Raw genomic sequence first — 23712 nt, 5'->3', positions numbered from 1 at the left:
TATCAACCTGGCTTCTTCCCCTTTGCCCTCCTGTTCGCAGCACTCTTCCTTCAGCAGTGCCACTTTCTGCGGCAGGCCGGCCACTCTGAGAAGGCCGTCTCATTGTTCCAGGCCATGGTGGACTTCACCTTCTTCAAACCTGACAGCGTGAAAGATCTGCCTACCAAAGGACAGGTACCCAGCTCTGCTCGCCTCATCTCTTTCTTTCTGGCTCTTTGGAGGGAGGGAGAGGGGGAAGGTGTGGATAATGAGAGGTGGTGTGGATAATGAGAGGTGGTGTGGTAGTGTTTTTAAAATATCATATCCTCCTTTATATCAGTCTGCTGAGGAGGACTTCTCAGAAATAGTCCAGTGATCTGAGGAAAGTTTTGTAATGAAAGTGGTGAGATATGGATAGGTAAAGACGCTTCCCCTCCTTCACAACATAAAGGCTGTCTGAGGACCCACCCTGTCATCCTGCCTGCCTTCTTTCCTTTTCCTTTTCTTTTCCCTCCCTCCTTCCTCTCCTTCCTCCTCTTCCCCCTCCTCCCTTCTCCCCCTCCCCTCCCTTCCCCTCCTCTTCCCCTTCCTCTCCCCTCCCCCCTCCTCTCCTCCCCTCCCCCCTCCGCTTCCCACTCCTCCCCTCCACTCCCCCCTCCTCCCCTCCCCTCCTTTCCTCCCCTTCTTTCCTCCCCTCTTCCCCTCCCCTCCTCCCCTCCCCTCCTCACCCCCCCCTTTCCCCTCTCCACTCCATCGCCTTTCCACCTTTGTTTCAATACTGGTTAACTCCCCCAGTCAGGGAATAAGTTGTCATGCCATTTTAAACTTTGTATTACTGTCTTCCACCCGTATGCATTCTAGTTTGGGTCTTGTGTCACTTCCCCAGTTAACCTTCTAATTACCCACAATCTTCAGTAGCGTTGCAAATGAAATTACACAAAGGCACCTTGTCAACAGTGAATCTTACTGGGGAAGGGTTAATCCTTTAGATGACAAGCGAGCATTGCCAGTGTTTGAGATAAGTGAAGATAAGTGAAGAAATAAAGAATTTTTATAGAGCTACGCATATAAGAAAACATATCTTTTCCCTTTTTGCACTAAAGAAAACTCAGTTTTCTACTCTGTAAAGATGTCTAGTGGAAGATAAATAGAATATATGAGTTTATGGTGAACATTCAAAAGTGTTTCTTGAGAGGCCAAGGTCTCCATCATGTGGGAGTTTCATGAATTGCCAGTAAAGACCATTTTTATCATGATGCTACCTCTAGAAAAAATGGGATTAAAGAATTATACCAGTTAAATTACTCTAATCGATCATTAGTAAGCCATATAACAGTGATTTTAAGACATGCTGTGAGATTTTAAGAATAGCCTGTACTACAGAATTCTCAGCTGACTCTAAGGAGGCTTGTAGGTCAGGATCAGAATTTCTCTCACCCCCTCCCCTGCCCCTTTCCTAAGACCCACCGTGATAAGAACAGAGTGATGGGTGGAGGGTTCTGCCTACGAATGTGACCCATCAAAGATCCACGTGCTTGAGGTTTTAAACACGAACAGCACTTGTAATTCCAAAGTATTTACATGACAGATTTGGAATATAGTTTCTTACTTAATATTCCATATTGCTTTTTTGACTGAGAGACATTGTTACCATAAACACAGTAGCGTGATTTCACACAGGCAGGTCTGATATTACTGGGCTGTGTTTCTGTGGAATAAACAAATAGATTATACTCATTTATCACACTTTTTTTTTTTTAAATCCTTTCTTGAGTAAACTTTCTTTCTTCACTCTTACAAGAACCAGACCTCTAAAGAGGGAGCGTCATCTTCCTGGTTCCCCTTCCTGAGGATGACTGACGTGTCAGGACATTTGCCCTGCCCTGACATGACTCTCCTGGACGCCATACTCTTCCAGGCATGCATGGCACTGCCCAGGGCTCAGGCTGGAGAATCCTGTGGCTCCTGGCCCATGCTGTGTCCACTGGAAGCCTGCTTGTCCTCTTCAAAAGGTTTCTTAGGAAAGCTTTTATTGAGTAGGTTATTGGCTCACTTTTACAGTCCTGTTTTGAGTCAGTAACATGATCACGTTTCTGTTCATTGCTGTGTTCACATTCTGTTCCATGGGGAAAGATTTATTGCCAGGGAGCTGCTTACCACACACTGCAGACCTAATGCCCCAATGAATGAGGGAGGCGCTAATGGGGCCAGGCTTTAAAATGCAGATCTTTAGGCTGGGTGCGGTGGCTTATGCCTGTAATCCCAGCACTTTGGGAGGCTGAGGTGAGCAGATCACCTGAGGTTGGGAGTTGGAGACCAGCCTGACCAACATGGAGAAACCCTGTCTCTACTAAAAAAATACAAAATTAGCTGGGCATGGTGACTCATGCCTGTAATCCCAGCTACTCGGGAGGCTGAGGTAGGAGAACTGCTTGAGCCCAGGAGGCGGAGGTTGCAGTGAGCCAAGATCACGCCACTGCACTCCAGCCTGGGTAACAAGAGTGAAAAAAAAAAAAAAATGCAGACCTTTCTACTCCCTGGTTGCCTACCTTGTTCAGATCTGTGCCAACAAGCGTTTACTGAGTCCCTGCTAGGCAGTGAGTATTGTGCCAGGTGTTAGGAATATATAGTTACTTAAGATATGGTTGTGCTCAGGAGCTCATGATCTTTCTTGTTGGAGCCTTCCTCTCAAAATACCTTGAAAGCGGCATGACTTTAGGAATTAGCTTGGGGGTCCAGTGGCACTAGGTGAACTGGCAGTGCCACTGTCCCTGGTTAGACTGGCCTGGCAGGATGAGAACTAGGAAACCACTCCCTTCCTACCCAGCTGGAGACCCTTCTTGCTGAACCTCAGCTAGTCTTTTTGTAACCTAATCTCGGGAGTGACCTTCCGTCACTTTTGCCATATTGTGTGTGTGAGAATCACTAGGTCCAGCTCACATGCAAGTGTGAAAACCACAAGGCAGGGGTAGTGTCATGGGGGCTATCTTGGAAGCTGCCTGCCACACTAGATAGTTCTTTTTTCTATCTTGGGGTGTGTAGCATGTATCTACTTCAAAGACTGATGGCAAACATGATTTCAAGGATCATAAGCTTCTCTTATGTCCACCAGCACGGATTTTGCCCACTGACTCAGCAGTTTTGTACAAGTGAGGTCTAACATCCATTCTAAAATCTGAACAGGTGGAATTCTTTGAGCCCTTTTGGGACAGTGGAGAGCCCCGGGCTGGGGAGAAAGGAGCCCGAGGCTGGAAGGCATGGATGCACCAGCAGGAACGAGGTGGCTGGGTGGTCATCAACCCAGGTAAGTCCCTCTCAGTGAAGACGTGTACATTTTTTTCTTCTGGAATTTGTTTTTATGTCCTCTTGATTATTTGTTTATCTACTTAAGCTATCAGTAGCTTCAGAACATTGCACAAACATCAAAATGTCAAAAATGTTAAGTAGATGTCATGGGTTCCCCTTAGAAGTTTTAAAGCAGTTGACTTACTCCTTCAGTACATGATGCTTTGAGGATTTGAAAGTTTCTGTAATTTTCCTTTTTCCTTTTAAAGGTTGCAACTGAAGAAGGAATCTTGTTAATAACTGCCCTCCCCATTCTTTTTTTTTTTTTGAGACAGTGTCTCGCTCTGTCACCCAGGCTGGAGTGCAGTGGCACGATCTTGGCTCACTGCAGCCTCTGCCTCCTGGGTTCAAGCAGTTCTCATGCGTCAGACTCCTGAGTAGCCGGGATTCCAGGCTCCTGCCACCACGCCCAGCTAAATTTTGTATTTTTGGTAGAGATAGGGTCTCCATGTTGGCCAGGCTGGTCTCTCTGGTCTCAAACACCTGACCTGCCCACCTTGGCCTCCCAAAGTGCTAGGATTACAGATGTGAGCCACCACGCCCAACCCCATTCTTTTTTAGTGTGTATTTCAGACAGTCTTTTTGTTATCCTGTCAATGTACAGACCAACAGATACTTTGAAAAATACCTTTTTAGGACTACTGTAAAGTGATTATTACCTAGCATTTACATAACTGTCATTCTAAATGACCCCAAAATACTTTCCAGATTTATACTCTAACACAGAGCTGCCCAGTATAAATATAATGTGAGCCTCTTGTGTAATTTCAAATTTTCTAGTGGCCACATTAAAAAAGTAAAAAGACTCTGTCTCAAAAAAAAAAAAAAAAAAAAAAAAAAAAAAAAAAAAAGTAAAAAGGAACAGATGATGTTAATTTTGATAGTGTATTTTACTTAACCTAGTATATCAAAGCATTTCAGCATGTAATCAATATTTTAAAATTATTAACCAGAGATTCAGATGCCAATTGCATGCTTTAAAAGGAAAAAAAATTATTAACTAGGTATTTTGCATTCTCTTTTTAGTACTCTTTGAAATCTGGTGTGTATTTTACACTTTTAGCAAATCTCAGTGCAGACTAGCTACTTTTTTTTTTTTTTTTTTTTTTTTTGAGACAGAGTCTTGGTCTGTCGCCCAGGCTGGAATGTAGTGGGTCGATCTTGGCTCACTGCAACCTCTGCCTCCCAGGTTCAAGGGATTCTTGTGCCTCAGCCTCCCAAGTAGCTGGGATTACAGGCATGCACCACCACGCCCACCTAATTTTGTATTTTTAGTAGAGACAGGGTTTCACTATGTTGGTCCAGGCTGGTCTCGAACCCCTGACCTCAAGTAATCCACCCATCTCTGCCTCCCAAAGTGCTGGGATTACCGATGTGAGTCACCACACCCAGCCCAGACTAGCTACTTTTCAAGTGCTTGATAGCCACATATTAATGGCGATGTATTGGACAGCACAACTCTTAGACATTCAGGAACTGCTTCACTCCCTGCAAAGGCAGTTCCAGCAGAGAGATCTGCCAGGCAGATGGTTTCATCAAAAGTTCCATAGGGAAAGAGGGATGGACAAGGACTCAGGAGACTGGCTCCCTGCCTAGGCTCAGTAAGCCTCTTTCCACAGGTGTGGCCTTTCTTTGTTTATTCATTTGCACCATGAAAACTTTGGATTAGGCATTGTCTTGCATGACAGTTCAGAGCTCTGGGCCAGGGAGCGTCTCTGTTACCACAAGAAGCAAGAGGGCCCTTCAGGTGTTTTCGGATAACTCTCCTCTGGGCAGTGCTGTCAGGCAGTGATCATGCCTCACTTGGGGCTGTCAGAGTCTCAGCTGTTTAGATTTCCCTGGAGTGTTCTTTTCCAAAAAGAATGAGAACTATTCATCAGGCTGACCAGTGGTTTTACGTATGAAGAAAAACAGCCTGCATGAAACGGAAGTAGGTACTGCACTCAGCCACTGAGTCTGCAAGACTGCATAAGCAAGGGCCAAAACACGGAAGTCTGATTAGTAACTCTCCTCTCTGAGTGACTGACTTAGCATAGGTCTGTGTTTTTAGGCTTAGTTTTTTGTTGTTTTGGTTTTGTTTGGTTTTTGTTAGAGAGCGAGCCCATTACAATGCATAGTATCTGTTACACAGTTTGCTGTATTCTGCATTTCTGTGACAATAAAGTTTTCATAGCAGTGGCACAGACTAATTTTACTTCTGTGATAAGTTTCCAGATGTCTAATGGTCACTTAAAATCAGGTGTAAAGTTAGTTTTCTCCAAAAGGGAATGCAAATTAATACCAAAACCTTGACTTTTAGCATCAGGTTAGAGACTTGTGTTGGTATTTACATTCTCTGCAAGCTTCTCACACATTTCCATTATGGAGAAACTTCTGCTGAATTTATGAATTTCTTTCTAATGAATTTAGTGGAAGTCCTCCAAAAAACTAGGAGGGTCAAAAGAAAGGCTGAAAATTTTCTTGATTCCAGCAAACCTAATTAATAACAGTTTTTGTTTTTATTTTATTTTTAACTTCTCTTATTCATCCTGAAAGGTTAGCGTTTAAAGGGTAGTTGATTACATCAGGCAGTCGAGCATTTTTCATAGCATGTTTCTTCTCTCTTGCCCTCACTCTCTGTTACTATGTAATTGTTATACATGAATGTCTGTCCAAAGCCATGTAATCTTTTGAGTCTTTCATGTAGTAAATTCAGGTATCTAAGTCTGATGTATGACTCACAAAGGTAGTATCTCTTATAAGAGTTTTTCAGAGTGATTAAAGGATACTTTAAACATAGATCTTGAGAAGAAAGTGATAAATAAATTTAGTTTTCTTTTCTGAGAAACTCAGAAGAGCATTTAGGCAGAATATTGGTGGAATAATAGAATGCTAATATATACATTATGCTAATATATACTATATATAATGCTAATATATACAGTATATATTATACTATAGATACACATTATGCATTTACATTTTTAAAAATATTTTATTTTGAAATAATATAGAGTCACAAGAAGTAGAAAAAATGTACCAAGAGGTTTTGTGCACCCTTCACCCAGTTCCTTCCAGTGGTGGTACCACAGTACAGTGTCAGAACCAGGGAACGACATTGGTACAATCTGCAGAGTTGATTCACATTTCACCATTTTACATGCACTCATTTGTGTGTGTGTTTCTATAGTACCAGGCAGTTTCTGTCACGTGTGTAGCTTTGTGTAATCACTACCGCAGTCAAGATACAGAACTGTTTGACCACTGCAAGGCTCCCTCGCGCTATCCTTTCTTAGCCACAGCTGCCCCTTCCCCTCCCTAACTCCTGGGAACCGCTAATCTGTTCTCTGTTTTCTGTTATCTCATGAAGGTTATATAAATGGAATCATAAGGTATATAACTGATTAACAAAATTGTTTTAGTTGTAAAATATATATGATAAAATTGATCATTTTTAAGTATACAGTTGAGTGACATTAAGTACATTCACACTGCCATGCAGCCATCACCTCTATCGACCTCCACAACTTTTTCATCCTCCCCAATTCTGTACCCATTAAAGACAAATTCCTCATTTCTCGCTCCCCTCAGGCCCCAGCAGTCATCGTTCTACTCTCTGTCTCTATGAATGTGACTACTTCAGGAGCCCGGCAGATGTGGAATCATACAGTAGTTGACCTTCTGTGACTGGCTGATTCCACTTAGCACAGTGTTGTCAGGGTTCATCCATGTCGCACCAGGATTTGCTTCCTTTTGAAAGCCGAACAGTTCTCCACTGTGTGTATATACTACATTTTGTTTAGCCATTCATTTGTCAGTGAACACTTTGGTTGCTTCCACCTCTGGGCCGTTGTGAATAATGCTGCTCTGAACATGGGTGTACACTATCTGTCTGAGTCTCTGCTTTCAGTTCTCCTGGGTAGATACTCAGCAGTGGAATTGCCTCATACGATAATCCTGTGTCTAGTATGCCGTGCTGTTTTCCATGCAGCAGACGGCAGCTGCACCATTTTACATTCCCAGCAGCAGGGCACCAGGGTTCCGATTTGTCCGCATCCCTGGGAACAGTTGTTTTTTTGTGTAACTTTTTGAGATTGGCTTTTTTAGCTTAGCATAATTTCCCTGAGATACATACAAATTGTTGCATATATCAGTAGTTTGTTCATGTTTATTGCTGAGTAGTATTCCACTGTGTAAATAGACCACAGCTTAACTGTTCAACCTACTGAAGGATGTTTGGATTGTTTCCAGGTGTGGGCGATTATGCATAAAGCTGTTTCTGAGCATTAGCATATAGGTTTTTGTGTAAACATGGGTTTTCATTTATCTGGGATCAGTGCCCAAGAGTGCAGTTATGCTGAGTGTGTGTTTAGTTTTGTAAGAAACAGCCAAAATGATTTCCTGTGTGGCCATACCATTTATACACCTTCTTTATTTTTTAACCTTGAACTTTACAGATGACACTGGCTTTCCTCCTCTTCCATTCTGCATGTTCAGAGTTAGGAAACAAGGTGAAATAAATTATTGGAGATCCTGATTTGGCTTTTTTAAAGGCAAGCTCTAGTGAGCACAGGTCATAATTAATTACAAGGTCCCTGGCTAAAAATTCTGATGGCTTAAGAAAATCTAAACTAGTACCATCATTAAATGTCATTTAGCACTCTAAAACTATGTTGTCCAATATAGTAACCTCTAGCCACATGTGACTATTTAAAAATAAATAAAATTAAGAATTCAGGCCAGGTGTGGTGACTCACACCTGTAATCCCAACACTTTGGGAGGCCAAGGCAGGTGGATCACCTGAGGTCAGGAGTTTGAAACCAGCCTGACCAACATGGTGAAACCCCGTCTCTACTAAATACAAAAAAATTAGCCAAGTGTGATGGCACATACCTGTAATCTCAGCTACTCAGGAGGCTAAGGCAGAATTGCTTGAACTCGGGAGGCGGAGGTTGCAGTGATCCGAGATTGCGCCACTGCACTCCAGCCTGGGTGACAAGAGCGAGACTCCGTCTCAAAAAAAAGGAATTCAGTTCCTTTACTAGCTACATCTCACGTGCCCAGTGAGTCACATGTGGCTACCCCGTTAATGCAGATATATACGGCATTTTCATCATCACAGAGCATTCTGCTAAACAGTACTGTTCTAGAGTCTGTGTCATTTCCATTCTAATCACTATACTATTAGAAATAATTTGATTTTACCACCTTGTCTTCCGTGGTTTCCTGAGGACTTGACTGATTACAAGGGAGGTCCTAAATGCCACTGAGTATCCTGGGAGGCTGGCATGGCTCTTACACATCTTGGCATTGCGGGTGCCCAGCCATCCCTGACATAGCAGGCTGATTGAGTGGCGATGGTGGTTTTCTTTGCTGATGAGGTGAAGAAGTCTCATTCTTGTCTAGATGAGGATGACGATGAACCAGAAGAGGATGACCAGGAAATAAAAGATAAGACTCTGCCCCGGTGGCAGATCTGGCTTGCTGCTGAGCGTTCCCGAGACCAGAGGCACTGGCGGCCCTGGCGCCCTGATAAGACCAAGAAGCAAACTGAGGAAGACTGTGAGGATCCCGAGAGACAGGCATGTATCCTCCGCCCCAGGCAGGAAGCTGACTGGGGGCCTCTGCCTGCTTTCCCGTGCACTTTGGTTATCTGAAAGGAGGCCGCTGGAGCTCTCTTAGCAGTTGGCTAGCTGAGGAGATGGTAACCTGTTCCTGTTCTCATCTGTGAAACTTCCTTCCTGCTGGATATCAGTGTAGAATTTCCTTGGCTGCTGGTGATGAGGAAGCATATAGGCGCTTGACCAGAGAGCTCCTGTCCCCTAGTAGGTGGATGGGCCCTTGTGGTCACCCCTCTGGAGATTGACTTCCAGGTCATTCAGTGAATTTTTCATGTGGAACCCTGTGGATACATACAGATTATTCAAAAAACTCGTAATCACCGTCCTAGATTCTTTCCTTGTGTCCACTTTCCCCACCCCACTCTTGGGTCCGTGAAGCTGTAGCAGATACAGACTGAACTCTAGAAGACAAGAGGGACTGGCTGTAGGGTCCTTGTTGGACAGTTGGCATCAGCGTGTCTTGCAGAAGAAGAAACTAGCATTTATTGAATACCTGTGGCGTGCCAGACACTTCACCTGTGTTATCTCATTTACTGTTACCATGTGACTTGCTACATGCTGCCCCGTGTTTAGTGGCCAGCAGCTCTGGAGGTTTTAAATTAAAATGAAGAAATGCTATCTTGATACCTGGAATTGATCCAGTTTCACAAGATACCAACTCTGTGTCTTGGAGCTCTGTAACCTTTTCTACAAATGAGGTACCCTGAAGGCAAGGAGTTTATCCCCTTTGTTTACTGCTGTGACGTCAGTGCCTAGAACAGCATTCGTCCTGTGGTGAGCGCTCAGTGAATCCTCTTGGATGCGGAAGGAATATTTGTTTGATGACAGAGTGTCTGCTCTGGGCAGAGGGATCAGCACAGGTGAAGGCCCCAGAGTGCCAGGAGCGTTTGAGGAGTGGGGAATGGGGTGGCCAGACTGGAGTGAGGACACAGAGAAGTGGGGATAGAGACAGAGGTGATCTCTGGAGGAAGGAGGGGCCAGCTTCTAGGGAAGCCTCAACTCACTGGCGGTCTTGGAGAGGGAACTGCCCGTGAGGCCTCTCGCCTCGCTGAAGCTGAAAGTCTGCAGAACAGTGGAATCTTTCTTTGGTAGAGTTCACAGCCACCCTTCTGGAAGTCGTTTCTCAAGGCTTGGAGTCCCAGCAGTCTCCTGGAAGCAGATTTCTGGAGCAGACTGCTGCTGCGAGCAGTTTCTTGCCATTTAGCTTTTTCCGTAATCAAAGCCTGGGGGAGAAAAGCTTTCTAATTTATTTTTAACATAGAGAAGCAGCTTTCTGATTAATTGATGGTTTTGATTGAATCCCACATACTCTAGTTTATTGTGCTTATGTTATGATTTCCTCTTTGCTGAGAGCCACAAAGACCAGTCAGATAAGCAGCACCAGGACACAAAAGGGTGGCCTCCTTGGCCTTATGTTTTTAAATTATTACATGAACTCAGCCACAGACATTTACAGTTAGTATTAAGCTCTTATAATTGCTTTTAACATGCTCCATTGCTCCTGTAGGTTCCTTCTTACCTTGAGTCTGTTTATCTAGTTTTGAGCATATTTTTCATTTCTTGGAGCAATTTTATACAAGGAAACCACAAATAGTAAAGTTCTTATCTTCCATCGTACAATAAAAATTTTTCACCATCATGCATTATCAAAGTACAAAAGCAATTATATACGCTTTCAGAAGTGAGCATGTTCTAGATTTTCTACAAATCCATCAGGATACTTTGAAAGCTTCTGGCTTAAACCTGTTCAAGCCTTCTCTCCTTCCCAGGCTTTCCCATGTGTGGAAATGTTAATGGCACCACAGGGCTGCCTAACAGTTATTCTCCAGCTGTCCAGGTTGCCTTGAGAGGCCTCTGGCTTTTGCTAACAGAGAGCTAAGCTTCTGTCTATTTAAAACGAATTTAATTTGAATAATGTTGAACCATTAGTACATGCACATAAAGAGAACTGTGAAAAATGTGCAGGTTTGGTTTTGTGACATGGGTCGCTTTATTTTGCCTTTGTTGCAGGTGTTGTTTGATGATATTGGGCAGTCTTTGATCAGACTTTCCAGCCACAATCTTCAGTTCCAGCTGGTGGAGGCCTTCCTGCAGTTCTTGGGTGTGCCTTCTGGCCTTACTCCTCCAGCCTCCTGTCTTTATCTGGCTATGGATGAGAACAGCATCTTTGATAATGGACTTTACGATGAAAAGCCCTTGACCTTTTTCAACCCCTCGTTTTCCGGGGCTAGCTGTGTTGGCCGCATGGATCGGTTGGGCTGTCCTCGCTGGACCAGGGGTCAGAACCGAGAGGGCGAGGAGTTCATCCGCAATGTCTTCCACCTTGTCATGCCTTTGTTTTCAGGCAAAGAGAAGTCCCAGCTCTGCTTCTCCTGGTTACAGTATGAGATTGCAAAGGTAATTCCAGACTCGTCCTCCTGTGTCTGGGGACTTTTCATTTCATGTCAGTGTTTATAAACGGGATTGTAAGCCTCTGAGTGCTCTCCCTGGAATATGCCCCAGCGCCGCCTCCTCCAGTGACCCTGAAGGCACCTTGTGTGTGTTTGCCCTTCTGAGGGGCCGCAGCGAAGAGGAGTGAGACAGGAATGAGTCAGGCTACCTCAGTGACTCTCGAGCTGTTTATTGTATTGTCTTGCACTACCCGGTCCCCGTCCATATATGAGCAGTGAGTGCTCAGAACAGTTTTAAAGCAGCGTCAGAGTACTCAGGGGTTTATTAAAATAGATAAGCTTTGGGCGCGATGGCTCACACCTATAATCCCAGCACTCTGGGAGGCTGAGGTGGGGTGGCTCACACCTATAATCCCAGCACTCTGGGAGCCCGAGGCGGGGTGGCTCACACCTATAACCCCAGCACTCTGGGAGGCCGAGGCGGGCGGATCACCTGAGGTCAGGAGTTCGAGACCAGCCTGGCCAACATGGCAAAACCTCGTCTCTACTAAAAATGCAAAAATTCGCTGGGTGTGGTGGTACATGCCTGTAATCCCAGCTGCTCAAGAGGCTGAGGTAGGAGAATCCCTTGAACCTGGGAGGTGGGGGTTGCTGAGAGCTGAGATCACACCATTGCACTCCAGCCTGGGTGACAGAGTGAGACTCCATCTCAATAAATAAATAAATAAAAGATAAGCTACTTGTAATACTTACCCTCCTCTTTCTGCTAGAAATGAGTCTGAGTCAGCTGTTCTGTCCTCTGCTGGCCACAGTTAGTATTGGCTCTCTTAGCACCCAAGTTCTGAAGCTTTAACTACAGATTACACACACCAGGTTGTATTGAAATAGTATGTTAAAATGTTGTGGCCACATCTCTTTGGAGAAGAACATTTGTAGGTATCAGCCTTGTTTATAGAGATTTCAGCTGGAACCCTGGATTGTATATTTGGGCAGTTATGGCCCTGGTAAAAATCCTCATTTCTTTTCCAGCTTAGAGAGCCTCAGTGTTTACCAGACCCGTGATAAAGGGGGAAGTATAGACGCCTTTTTCCCTGTCAGTGCTTTCTACCGTTGGCAGCAGAGGATGTCTTAATTACAGAGCGCCTGGGGTCATTCTTCTCTTTTTCCCTGTAGGTAATTTGGTGTCTGCACACTAAAAACAAGAAGAGATTAAAGTCACAAGGGAAGAACTGCAAAAAACTAGCCAAGAATCTCCTTAAGGAGCCAGAAAACCGCAACAACTTTTGCCTCTGGAAGCAGTATGCACATCTAGAGTGGTTGCTTGGCAACACGGAGGATGCCAGAAAAGTTTTTGACACAGCACTCGGCATGGCAGGAAGCAGAGAACTGAAAGACTCCGACCTCTGTGAGCTCAGTCTGCTCTATGCTGAGCTGGAGGTGGAGCTGTCGCCGGAAGTGAGAGGGGCTGCCACGGCCCGAGCTGTTCACATATTAACCAAGCTGACTGAGAGCAGCCCCTGTGGGCCCTACACTGGACAGGTGTTGGCTGTTCACATTCTGAAAGCGCGAAAGGCTTATGAGCACGCGCTGCAGGACTGTTTGGGTGACAGCTGTGTCTCCGATCCAGCTCCCACCGATTCCTGTAGCCGCCTAATTAGCTTGGCTAAATGCTTCATGCTCTTCCAGTATTTGACCACAGGGATTGATGCTGCTGTGCGGATATATGAACAGGTATTTGCAAAACTGAACAGTTATGTTTTCCCAGAAGGCTCTGGCGAGGGGGACAGTGCGAGCTCCCAGAGTTGGACCAGTGTTCTCGAAGCCATCACACTGATGCACACGAGCCTGCTGAGGTTCCACATGAAAGTGAGTGTCTACCCGCTGGCCCCTCTGCGAGAGGTGCTCTCACAGGCTTTAAAGTTGTATCCGGGCAACCAGGTTCTTTGGAGGTCCTATGTACAGATTCAGAATAAGTCCCACAGTGCCAGCAAGACCAGGAGATTTTTTGACACAATCACCAGGTCTGCCAAAGCCTTGGAGCCTTGGTTGTTTGCAATTGAAGCTGAGAAACTGAGGAAGAGACTGGTGGAAACTGTCCAGAGGTAATTCCAGACCGTCCTGTTCGTGTGCCCCGCCAATGTTTATGAAATGCTTGCTGTGTTCCCCCCACCTTGCCGGGTCTCAGGAATACAGGGATGAACACGGCACGGTGCCCGGAACACCTGCTGTGGGGCTGTAGGTGTCGTAGAAAAATGGTTTGAAAGGTGATCGAGTCACAAAGTAGCGGCGCCTCTCAGGAGAGGGGTTGGTGGCGGTCGCCTGGGTGTGCTTCTCGGGAGTGTGAATGTTGCTTCTGTGTGCGTGGGTGGTGGCCGTCAGACCACGGGAATGCTGAGAAGCCGTCACGGAAGCCTGATGGCTGACAGCTCAGGGGCTGGGCGGCAGCTCTGGATTCCAGTGCCAGCTCTTCTCGGCTGGGTGACTCGAGCAGGCCGCTTCCCCTCTCATAGCTCCCCCTCTGTCAAATGGGCATGAAGAAGCTACATCATGGGGTCTCTCTGAGGGGTCAGTGAGGTAAGTGCTTGGCACAAAGTGTGTAACGACTGGGAGCTTTTGTCAGCATTCTTAGTGACAGCACTGTCATGTTTAAATACCATCTTCGATACGATATTTTCTTTTTTTTCTTTTCTTTTGAGACAGCGTCTCACTCTGTCGCTCAGGCTGGAGTGCAGTGGTGCAGTCTCAGCTCACGGCAGCCTTGACCTCCTGGGCTCAAGTGATCCTCCCACCTCAGCCTCCCCGGTAGCCGGGACTACAGGCACCACCACGCCTGGCTAATTTTTTATTATTTTTTGTAGAGATGGGGTTTTGCCGTGTTGCACAGGCTGGTCTCCATCTCCTGAGCTTAAGTGGTCCTCCCATCTCAGCCTTCCAAAGTGCTGGGATTACAGGAGGGAGGCATGGCATCCGGCCTGATCCAGTATTTTCTCTCTAAAGGTTAAATGTTAATCTGGGGGACACATTAGCTTAGGCATCATTGTTTTCCCAGAATCTTTGCTGTTGCTTCACTCTGACCTTATAAATTAGCCAAAACTGTCTTTGAATAATATTTCACTTGTTTTTTATTCCTTCATTGGGATTTTGTTCACTCCATGTGAGCCTTGCTTTCTCTACTATAAATCAAAAGGTCTTTTCTTCCTGTAAAGTGGAATTTGCATTCTGCTGATTAAAGGGTAGCTTGCTTTCTTTTCTTTCTTTCTTTTTTTTTCAGATGGAGTCTCACTCTGTCGCCCAGGCTGGAATGCAGTGGCGCGATCTCAGCTCACTGCAACCTCCGCCTCCCGGGTTCAAGCGATTCTCCAGCCTCAGCCTCCTGAGTAGCTGGGACTATAGGCACCTGCTAAATTTTGTATTTTTAGTAGAGACGAGGTTTCACCATATTGGCCAGGCTGGCCTTGAACTACTGACCTCATGATCTACCCACCTCAGCCTCCTGAAGTGCTAGGATTATAGGCGTGAGCCACTGTGCCTGGCAAAGGGTAGCTTTCTTTAGAAAACGGGTGGGGGGGTTTTGGTGTGACTTCAAGACAGACTCAGACTTGGTGTGGTGTAGAAACCACAGAACTCTTGCCTGTGCCTTCTCCTGGCCTTGGAGAAGCCCCGTGCACAGCGCCCTGTGCCTGAGGGACTTCTCTTCCCTGACTCTCTCTGATCCGGCTGTTGCTGACACTTGTCATCACTAAGGCATCTCTCCCTCCTGTGATGTAGCATGAGAGAACTGTGTCAGAGTCACATGAGCCTTTGCCTTGCAGGTTAGACGGTAGAGAGATCCACGCCACAATTCCTGAGACCGGCTTAACGCATCGGATCCAAGCCCTGTTTGAAAACGCCATGCGCAGCGACAGTGGCAGCCAGTGCCCCTTGCTGTGGAGGATGTATTTGAACTTTCTGGTAAGAAAGTACTGAGATGTTTTGTGTTCATGCAGAGCTCTACCTTTTCCTTCATTAATGAGAAAGTATGGCTGTCCAGAAGCCCCTGCCCGAGAGAGCTGGGAGGCCACATTTCACTCTCATCTTCTTGGCATTGGTGAATCCCTAAGAAATCCTGATGGGATAATGTCAGATCTCTCAGGACTTGGGAAGAGGTTGCACGTGGTCCGTCTCCTCAAAATATTTGGTAGAACGAAGTTGAAGAGGAGTTACTAGGCTATTGAGTGCAATAGGATTTAATGTGGGTTTCTCTAAGTTGACTTAAGTTGGCAACTTGCAAAATGGTCTAAGAGCTTTCCTTTGAAAGAGACCTATATTCTTTTTCATTCTGCTCATAGGAATTTCTAGGTCCAGATTGTTTTGTTTTTAAAAGAAAAGGTTCAGGATGGGTGCAATGGTTCAGGCTGTAGTCCCAGCACTTTCGGAAGCCAAGGCGGGAAAATTGCTTGAGCCCAAGAGTTCGAGACCAGCCTAAGCAAGATGGCGATACCGCATCTCTACAAAAAAATTTAAAAATTAGCTGGGCACTGTGGTGTGAGCCTTTGGTCCCAGCTACACCAGAGGTTGGGGCAGGAGGATTCCTTGAGCCCAGGAGTTTGAAGTAGCAGTGAGTTATGATCACACCACTGCCCTCGGGCCTGGGTGACAAAGTGAGACCTTGTCTTTTTTTTTAAAAAAAATGCAATCTAGAATGTAATTTTTAAAATCAACATTTCCGTCCGGGCGCGGTGTCTCACGTCTGTAATCCCAGCACTTTGGGAGGCCGAGGTGGGCGGATCACGAGGTCAGCTAACACGTTGAAACCCCATCTCTACTAAAAGTACAAAAAATTAGCCGGGTGTGGTGGCAGGCGCCTGTAGTCCCAGCTACTTGGGAGGCCGAGGCAGGAGAATCGCTTGAACCCAGGAGGCGGAGGCTGCAGTGAGCCAAGATTGCACCACTGCACTCCAACCTGGGCCACAGAGCAAGACTCCATCTCAAAAAAAAGAAAAAAAAAAAACTGCAAAAGTTTGTGCATTTCTCTTAACATTTATTCTTCAGACCCAGAAGCTCTGATCTTATGGTTTGACTCGTGTGTGAGCTGGAAACTTGCAGGCAGGACGCTGCTGTTGGTAGAGACGGCAGTTTGAGGCAGCAGAGTCAGGAGCCCAGGGTTTTAGTGAAACCTCCACTCCTGTCATCAGGCTGCTCAGCTGAGGGAGCAGGGCAGATGCTCCCTGATATTCCCAGCATAAAGATTCCACCCATCTTTACGTTTAAAATGGTGGAGCTCGCACATTTGCCAGTTTAACTTGCCCAGTCTTTTACAGGTAGAGGCAGGGTAAGGTGCAAATGTACCATATTTTTACTAAGAATCTGCCATTAGCCTAGTTTGGTTGGGTTGTGGACAAAAAGTGCTTGTTGGCTTTGAAAAAAATATCTGACCCCTTAGGGAATTTCTCTCTTTTTGGAAAGGTAGTATTGGAACTAAGGACCAATTAGAGCAGAGTGCCCATAGCAGTTCCTGAGGCATCTGGGCAGGCTCCTAGCACTTTGTTAACACAGGGAAAAATCACATTAGGGCCAGCATGCAAGGTGAAGGTAGCAGGTGTCTGAAGAGGCAGGAGAAGAGAGCCTGGCAGGCCAGGGGGAAGGCTAAGGCTCCCTGGAGGAGGGCTGTGAGGCTGGTTGTGCGATTGTGCCTTTTTGTGTACATGTGCACATACATACATGCTTATACATATGCACATACATACACTCTTGCAACATGCATGCAAGCGTATTTGCTTGTTTGCACTTTTTTCCCCTGTAAAAATGTTTGAAGGAGTTCGAGACCAGCCTGACCAAGATGGAGAAACCCCATCTCTACTAAAAATACAAAATTAGCCGGGTGTGGTGGCACATGCCTGTGATCCCAGCTACTCGGGAGGCTGAGGCAGGAGAATCACTTGAACCCGGGAGGCGGAGGTTGTGGTGAGCTGAGATTGCGCCACTGCACTCCAGCCTGTGCAACAAGAGCGAAACTCCGTCTAAAAAAAAAAAAAAAGAGTTTGAAGGAATTAAAGCTTATTCTTGGCCATGGAGAATATGGGAGGGAAAGGAATTGGACAAACAGCAGTTAAAATTTTCCACTAATGTTGGAACTTAGCAGGTTAAAACCTCACTTGTAGGAGAGACTTTCAAATACGCTGTTTTGCATATACATTAACACTCTCCACCAAACTTTTTTTCTTTTCTTTTTTTTTTGAGATAGGGTCTTACTCTATTGCCCAGGCTGCTGGACTGCAATGGCACTGTCACGACTCACTGCAGCCTCAACCTCCTGGGCTCATGCAGTCCTCCCACGTCAGCCTCCTGAGTAGCTGGGACTACAGGCATGCACCACCATGCCTGGCTGGTTTTTTTTATTTTTTTGTAAAGATGGGGTCTCACATGTTGCCCAGGCTAGCCTCGAACTCCTGGCCTCAAGCAGTCCACTCACCTCAGCCTCCCAAAGTGTTCAGATTATGGGCGTGAGCCACTGCGCCTGGCTTGTTTATTGTTTTGTTGTTTTAGCTAAAATTGCAGTTATTTTCAAGATACTTAAAATCCTTTAATTTGGTCGTCTGCCTACACAATAAAGAAGGAACTATGAGTATATAAGCCAGTTAGCTGATTTCATGGGATTGATGAAAGACGTCTTAAATAAAAAGGGCACAGTGGCATTTCTGAATTGTGAATCATTAGATTTTCTTTTACCCTCTAGTATAACTTCTTCCATCCTGTTGACAGCTGGCAGGAATTGGTATATATTGAAAGACCATCATTTACAAGATCTGGTGGGAGGGAAAAGAAGCCCCCTTTTTTTATCTATCAGAGATAAACCAGTAAACCTCTCAGCAGAGTGTCCGTCTTCTCTCAGGAGCACAAGGAGGGAGCATTATAGAAATGGATCTTTTTTTGTTTGGGCAAGGTTGGTCATGTTTTGTTAAATTAGTTAAAAAGCTGTATAAGGTAACAGTTGCTCAGATTTGTTTATAAGGAGATAAAAAAAAGAGAATCAAAATTTGCAAGAGCCTGAAGACCTTCAGCTTCCTCGTTTTCTTAGAGATGTTGCTTCCCCCATGGGGAGGCAGCACACATCTGCTAAGAAGGTAGACAAATGCCAAAACAAGTGATTACGAGAAACCAGATAGCTTCTCTACACGGAGGGCTCAGACACTTGGGACGTTAGTGATGCAGCCGACAGGCAGCTGCCCGCCACTGTCACTCGTCTCCCCCGTGGTCCTGCGGGGGAGAATTATTAATGGCCCAGCTCAGGTCTGAGTCGTGAGCATTTTTTGTTTTTTTGAGACAGGGTCTTGCTCTGTCATGCAGGCTGGAATGCAGTGGCCCAATCTCAGCTCACTGCAACCTCAACCTCCTGAGCTCAAGCAACCCCCACACCTTAGCTGGGACCACAGGTGCGCACCACCGTGCTGGGCTAATTTTTGTATTTTTGTAGAGACAGCATTTTGCCATGTTGCCCAGGCTGGTCTTGAACTACTGAGCTCGAGCAGCCCGCCTGCCTTAGCCTCCCAAAGTGCTGGGATTATAGGCGTGAGCCCCCGTGCCTGGCCAGCATCTTGTTGGCTGAGTTCTTCGGACAGTTTGTATGAGATTCAGTTCTTGGGGCTTCGTGTGAGGGGAAAGGCCTCTGTATGAAGTCTCCATTCCCGCTTCCCTCTGGGAGACTGCCCTTGGCCGAATCACACACTCACTCGGGGACCCATCAGGGCAGTTCTCCTCCATTAGCTGTTTTCTTAGGTTCCCAGCAAAGACCCTGTTGGTTCCCTGAGATGCTCCCAGTCCACCTGAGGAGACATTTACCTGGCCACAATCCCGTGGGGTGGCAGACACAGTACCGTGGGAACTCCAGCAAAGAAGAGTTGCCCCCTCTGTTATGTTTCAGTCCTGACTTAGGAATTTCATGAGGAGTCTCAGTTGTCAATTCAGAAGGTGAGGAAGGAGGACCAGGAGAGCCAGATAGCACCCATGAACTCTTCCCTCCCTTGAGACTCTGCGCCAGTCAGAAGGCAAAGGTACACACAGGCCACGTCTCAGAATATGAAATCATGGACGGAAGCCACACATAGTCACAGCAAGCTTTCACTTGGCGTCAAGCCCTTCCATACCTCCATACAGTAGGGGCGTCTCCAGCGCTGATGGAGGCTAGCCAGCTGTGTACCTGGATTTGTTGGGTTCCAGGATTAGCTGTGCATGGTTGAGAAAGTACAGTCATAAAGTTTTTCTTCTTTCTTTCAAAAACGACAAAAAAAGTCTTAAATTTTGTCAGTATCTTAGGAAAGGACGCTGAAGTATATTGGCATGGGAAGGAAAGACAGCGCTCAATGGCTCTTTGGTTATAAATTCAGAGGCTCAGCCTCAGAACTGGAGGCTCCCACCAGGGAGGACACTCAGGAGTCCTCCGAGCCTCACAGTTGGCCCTGTGCGTGGCACTTGCAGAGGCTGGGGACAGACTGGGCCTTGCCTGAAGCAAGGTTATCACAGTTCCAGTCCCTGTGACTGTGGGAGTTAACAGTTGAGAAGGACCGGCCATGGAGTCCTGGCTACTTGGGAGACTGAGGTGGGAGGATTGCTCAAGCCCAGGAATTCAAGGCTAGCCTGGGCAACATAGACCGTGAAAAAAAAAAATTGAAAAAGGAATGAGGCCATCCTTGGTAGATGGAGTTCCTGAAATGTAAATTGGAGATTGGAGTCCCTGGATGCCACTGTTCAGGTTTCTGGGAGGCCGGTCAGCAGCCCTCACTGGTCCTGGGCTGGATGCTGTGCCCCAGCCGCTTGGCTGGGCAAGGTTGGTGTCCCCTAGAACACTCTTCTGAGGGAGGGGAGCCTGAAGGACAGGGTGGTTGGAAACACAGAAACTTCAGCCCCACAAGCCCTGCCTGTGCCCACTCCTGGCTGCACAGCCAGCTACCTGTGGAGCTGCCTGTGTGAGCTGTGATTCCTTGGAGGGGCTGGAGAGGGGCTGTTGTCAGCGGAGGTCCCAGGCTGGGTCTCCTTCCACACTGGGCTGGGAAGGAGGCTGTGTGGCTGAGTCGCGATGGAGGGTTTTATATCTAGAGAACACGTGCTGAATATCCACACAGTGATGCTGAGATTGCTGATGGAACTTGCACCTTTAGTAAGGTAGTGATCACCGTCCTGGCCGCCTCGTTTCTCTAAAAGATGGTTTTCAGAAAATGGCAAGTATTAAAGCAAGTATCTTCTCTATGTTTTCTAAGATAAGTATCGTAGAAGATTTTCTCTATTTGTATAAGGTCTTCAGCCTCATCTCACCGACGCTGCTTGGTTTCAAGCACTGTTACAACACCCAGACGTGATAGCCCACAGCAGAGGAGGAGATACGAGACTTTAAAAAGTCAGACGTGTTCAGGGTTGACACTCTTGGGCCGTTTTTATGGGAGGAAACAACCCCAATACAGCAGTGGCTTCTGAGAGTGCTCCCTGGCACCTGCCCCCATCCCACGGCCCCCGTGACGGTGACAGGCTTTCCGCACAGGCAGGCTCACTGAAGCTGAGGGGCTTGTGCCCATCATCCAAGGGCGTTTGTGTAGCCTTAGCCTCTGTGTGTCAATGAATCATGTTTGTATTTTCTCCCCCTCACCCCAGGTTTCCTTAGGAAATAAAGAAAGAAGCAAAGGTGTATTCTACAAAGCGCTTCAGAACTGCCCTTGGGCAAAGGTAAGTGTTAAAGGCCATGGTGTCTTCAGCTTCCCGAAGACTTCCCGCCAGGGCTCCATCCAGCTAGTGTCTTCCTGGCCTGCTCCGCGGCACCGGGGATGCTCAGCTCATGGATGCCATACCCTGTCCCAAGGTACATCCAGAGCCTTTTCCTGGTGGAGCTGTCCCCTGTGGAGTCAGAGCCTGGCCCTGCCTGGGGCTGGAGCTCATGGAAGTGTTGCCGTGGGTAGCAGGTTTCCCAGCATTTGCTGAGTTCAGCCCAGATGCTGAAAGAGTTGGGATCATGTCCCAGCCCGGCTGTGAGGGCCCAGGTCAGGTGACACTCAGAAGTCAAACTGAGGGTGACAGCCAGCAATTCCTGGCCCCCCTTTTGAAAGAGAAGGCCTCGCTTGGCGTTTGCTCGCTTTTGCGAATGTGGTGTCCTTCCTGAATGTGCCCAGTGCTGCCCGAGTTAAGAAAGTCTGAGCCAAGGGGAGCAGGGGCCGTGGGGGGCGACAGGATGGCAGGGTCACCAGGAACCTGGCCCTTGCTTCCTGAGTTCCTCCAGGCTGACAGGAAGTGGAGGCTGAGTGGGGTGGCCTTCCTGCCTGCCCCTAGGTGTTATACCTGGACGCCGTGGAGTACTTCCCCGACGAGATGCAGGAGATCCTGGACCTGATGACTGAGAAGGAGCTCCGGGTGCGCCTGCCGCTGGAGGAGCTGGAGCTGCTGCTGGAGGATTAGAGAGCAGCAAGGCCAAGTTGCCCACCCTGCAGAGCTAGGAGGCGTGAGCAGAGAACATGTGTGTTGGGAGACCTCAGCTTTCGAAATGTTCTTTCTCGATAGTAATAATGTGGGCTGTCAGCCTCTTCACATCTTGCACACTTTTTGGGTGTGTAAATGACACAAAAGCTATTTACATATTATATATGTGAATATGTGTATATTTGTATATAGCCAGAGAGTCATGCCAAGGGGTCATTAAACCGATGATGATTGACGTGTGGCAACGTCGTTGCTCATTCTCTGCCTGTGTGCAGCCAGCACCGGCCCCTGTGTGGTGAGTGAGTTCCCTCCGCTGGTGGCGTGGTGGCCCTGCCAGGCCCTCTCTGAGATAAAGGGCTGGTGTTTCAGCACTAGGATGTTTTCCCCAGGCTGGTGAGCAGATTTTACTCTTGTGTTCAGACCCGCAGTTAAGGCTTGATGTTCTGGCCTGCAAGCGGTGCGTGGAAAGTTCCCTGAGTTTAGCCCGCGATGCCTCCGCCTGGAGCTGGAGGGGCAGCGTGCCCTGGGGCTGCTGAAGAACTCAGGCCTGACCAACAAGATGTCGAGAGCATCACTGTTGTTTTTTAAAAGCCCGTTTGAGATTGCTGACATGAAGTTCTGAAAGACGACTCCGTGCCTCCCAAGACTAACCATCAGCTTGGAGGGCTGAGAAGGGGGGGTCTGAGCTCGAGTCAAACAGTGGCTCATGCGTTTCATCAGGAGCGCTCGTTTCCTCAAAGGAGCCACTGATCATATCAGACCACAGTGGTCGGCCCGCCGCGGGTTTGGGACAGTGTTCTTTCCTGGAATGAGGCCAGCAGGCACCTCTGTGCGGTGTCCCCAGTAGGAGGAGGCAGCTACTACTTGTAAGGCACACATACTATTTTGCGTTGGAAAAGTGAAGCTGGGCTTGCTGCAGAGGGAGTGATGGGAGAGTTCACCTTAAATGGTTTTGCTGAGGAAGGGCTCCAAAGAGCCGGTGGGTTTTCTGCAGGCAGACAGGGCTCTCCCTGTCCGGCTCACCAGTGTAGGAAGCCAGGGAAGAAATTGCTATGGGAATTCTGTTACTTCACAAGCACTTACCCCTGCATCCCTGCACTTGGCACCGCAGGCCTCAGTGGTCAACTGCTGAAACGGTAATTTCAGCATTTTGGTCAACAAGCAAACTGGAGAAGCAGCTGGGGTGGGGTACGGTTCAGCCCGCTACCCTGACACTCTAGGCCCTGGCATTTGCTTTAGCTGCTTTTGTAGGATTGACATGAGGGAGACTGTCCCTCTAGAGGAAAAGGCTCAGCTATTACCAATAAGGAAAAGGCAATACTGATGTGCTGGGTTTTTTGTTTTTTGGTTTTTTTTAATTTCAAACTTCCGGAAAAGGTGCAAGTCCGTTACAAAGAATTTTCTTTCTTGAACCACGTGAGAGGCAGTTGCCGAGAGTCTGCTTCCCGCTCACGATACAGACACTGAGCAGGAAGTCGGCATGGACACGGTACTCCCAGCGGGTCCTCAGGCCGGTCACGTCCTCTAGGAAAAGGTCCAGTTCAGGAGCAGGAGCTGCATTTGGTTGTCATCTCTTTGGTCTTCTGACTGGAAGCTTTTTGACTTCCAAGGTATGGATACTTTTGAAATGTTCTGAATTTGTAGAATGTTCCTCAGTTTGTGTTTGCCTGGTGTTTCCTCATCACTGGATTCACGCTAAGCATCTTTGGCAGGAGTGTGACAGCAGTGACACTCTTGGGTGGCACGTACTGTCAAAGTGCCCATTACCGATGTGCATTTTGACCACTTGGCGAAGACGGTGTCTGCTGCACTTCTCCAGTGGGACTTTCCTTTCTAACTGATCGGTGTTTTGTGGGATACTCTCAAACTCTGTAAACACCCCTTCCTCAGCAGACTTTCAGATCAATTCACATGTAGTGGTATGTGTGTGTAGTTCCCTATTTAAAGGGCTGTACTGAAT

The 23712-nt window shown here is 47.1% G+C and overlaps 1 protein-coding gene across 3 annotated transcripts in view; it reads left to right on the top strand.

Annotated features, from left to right (window-relative positions):
* Nucleotides 1-21987, top strand: part of NRDE2 (NRDE-2, necessary for RNA interference, domain containing) — a 50601-nt gene extending 28614 nt beyond the window's left edge. For all 3 annotated transcript variants that reach the window (XM_005562012.4, XM_073998059.1, XM_065549215.2), the window contains 8 exons: nucleotides 41-174; nucleotides 3163-3283; nucleotides 8711-8886; nucleotides 10936-11322; nucleotides 12489-13417; nucleotides 15128-15266; nucleotides 20937-21008; nucleotides 21606-21987. In XM_005562012.4, coding sequence (XP_005562069.3) covers nucleotides 41-174; nucleotides 3163-3283; nucleotides 8711-8886; nucleotides 10936-11322; nucleotides 12489-13417; nucleotides 15128-15266; nucleotides 20937-21008; nucleotides 21606-21731 — 2084 coding nt within the window. In that variant the 3' untranslated portion in view covers nucleotides 21732-21987. The remainder of the gene's footprint in view (nucleotides 1-40; nucleotides 175-3162; nucleotides 3284-8710; nucleotides 8887-10935; nucleotides 11323-12488; nucleotides 13418-15127; nucleotides 15267-20936; nucleotides 21009-21605) is intronic.
* The last annotated feature ends 1725 nt before the right edge of the window (nucleotides 21988-23712 follow it).

Source organism: Macaca fascicularis, chromosome 7 (assembly GCF_037993035.2).
Source record: "Macaca fascicularis isolate 582-1 chromosome 7, T2T-MFA8v1.1".
NCBI lineage: Eukaryota > Metazoa > Chordata > Mammalia > Primates > Cercopithecidae > Macaca > Macaca fascicularis.
Note: the sequence above shows the minus strand (reverse complement) of the source record. Positions and strands in the feature narration are given on the sequence as shown.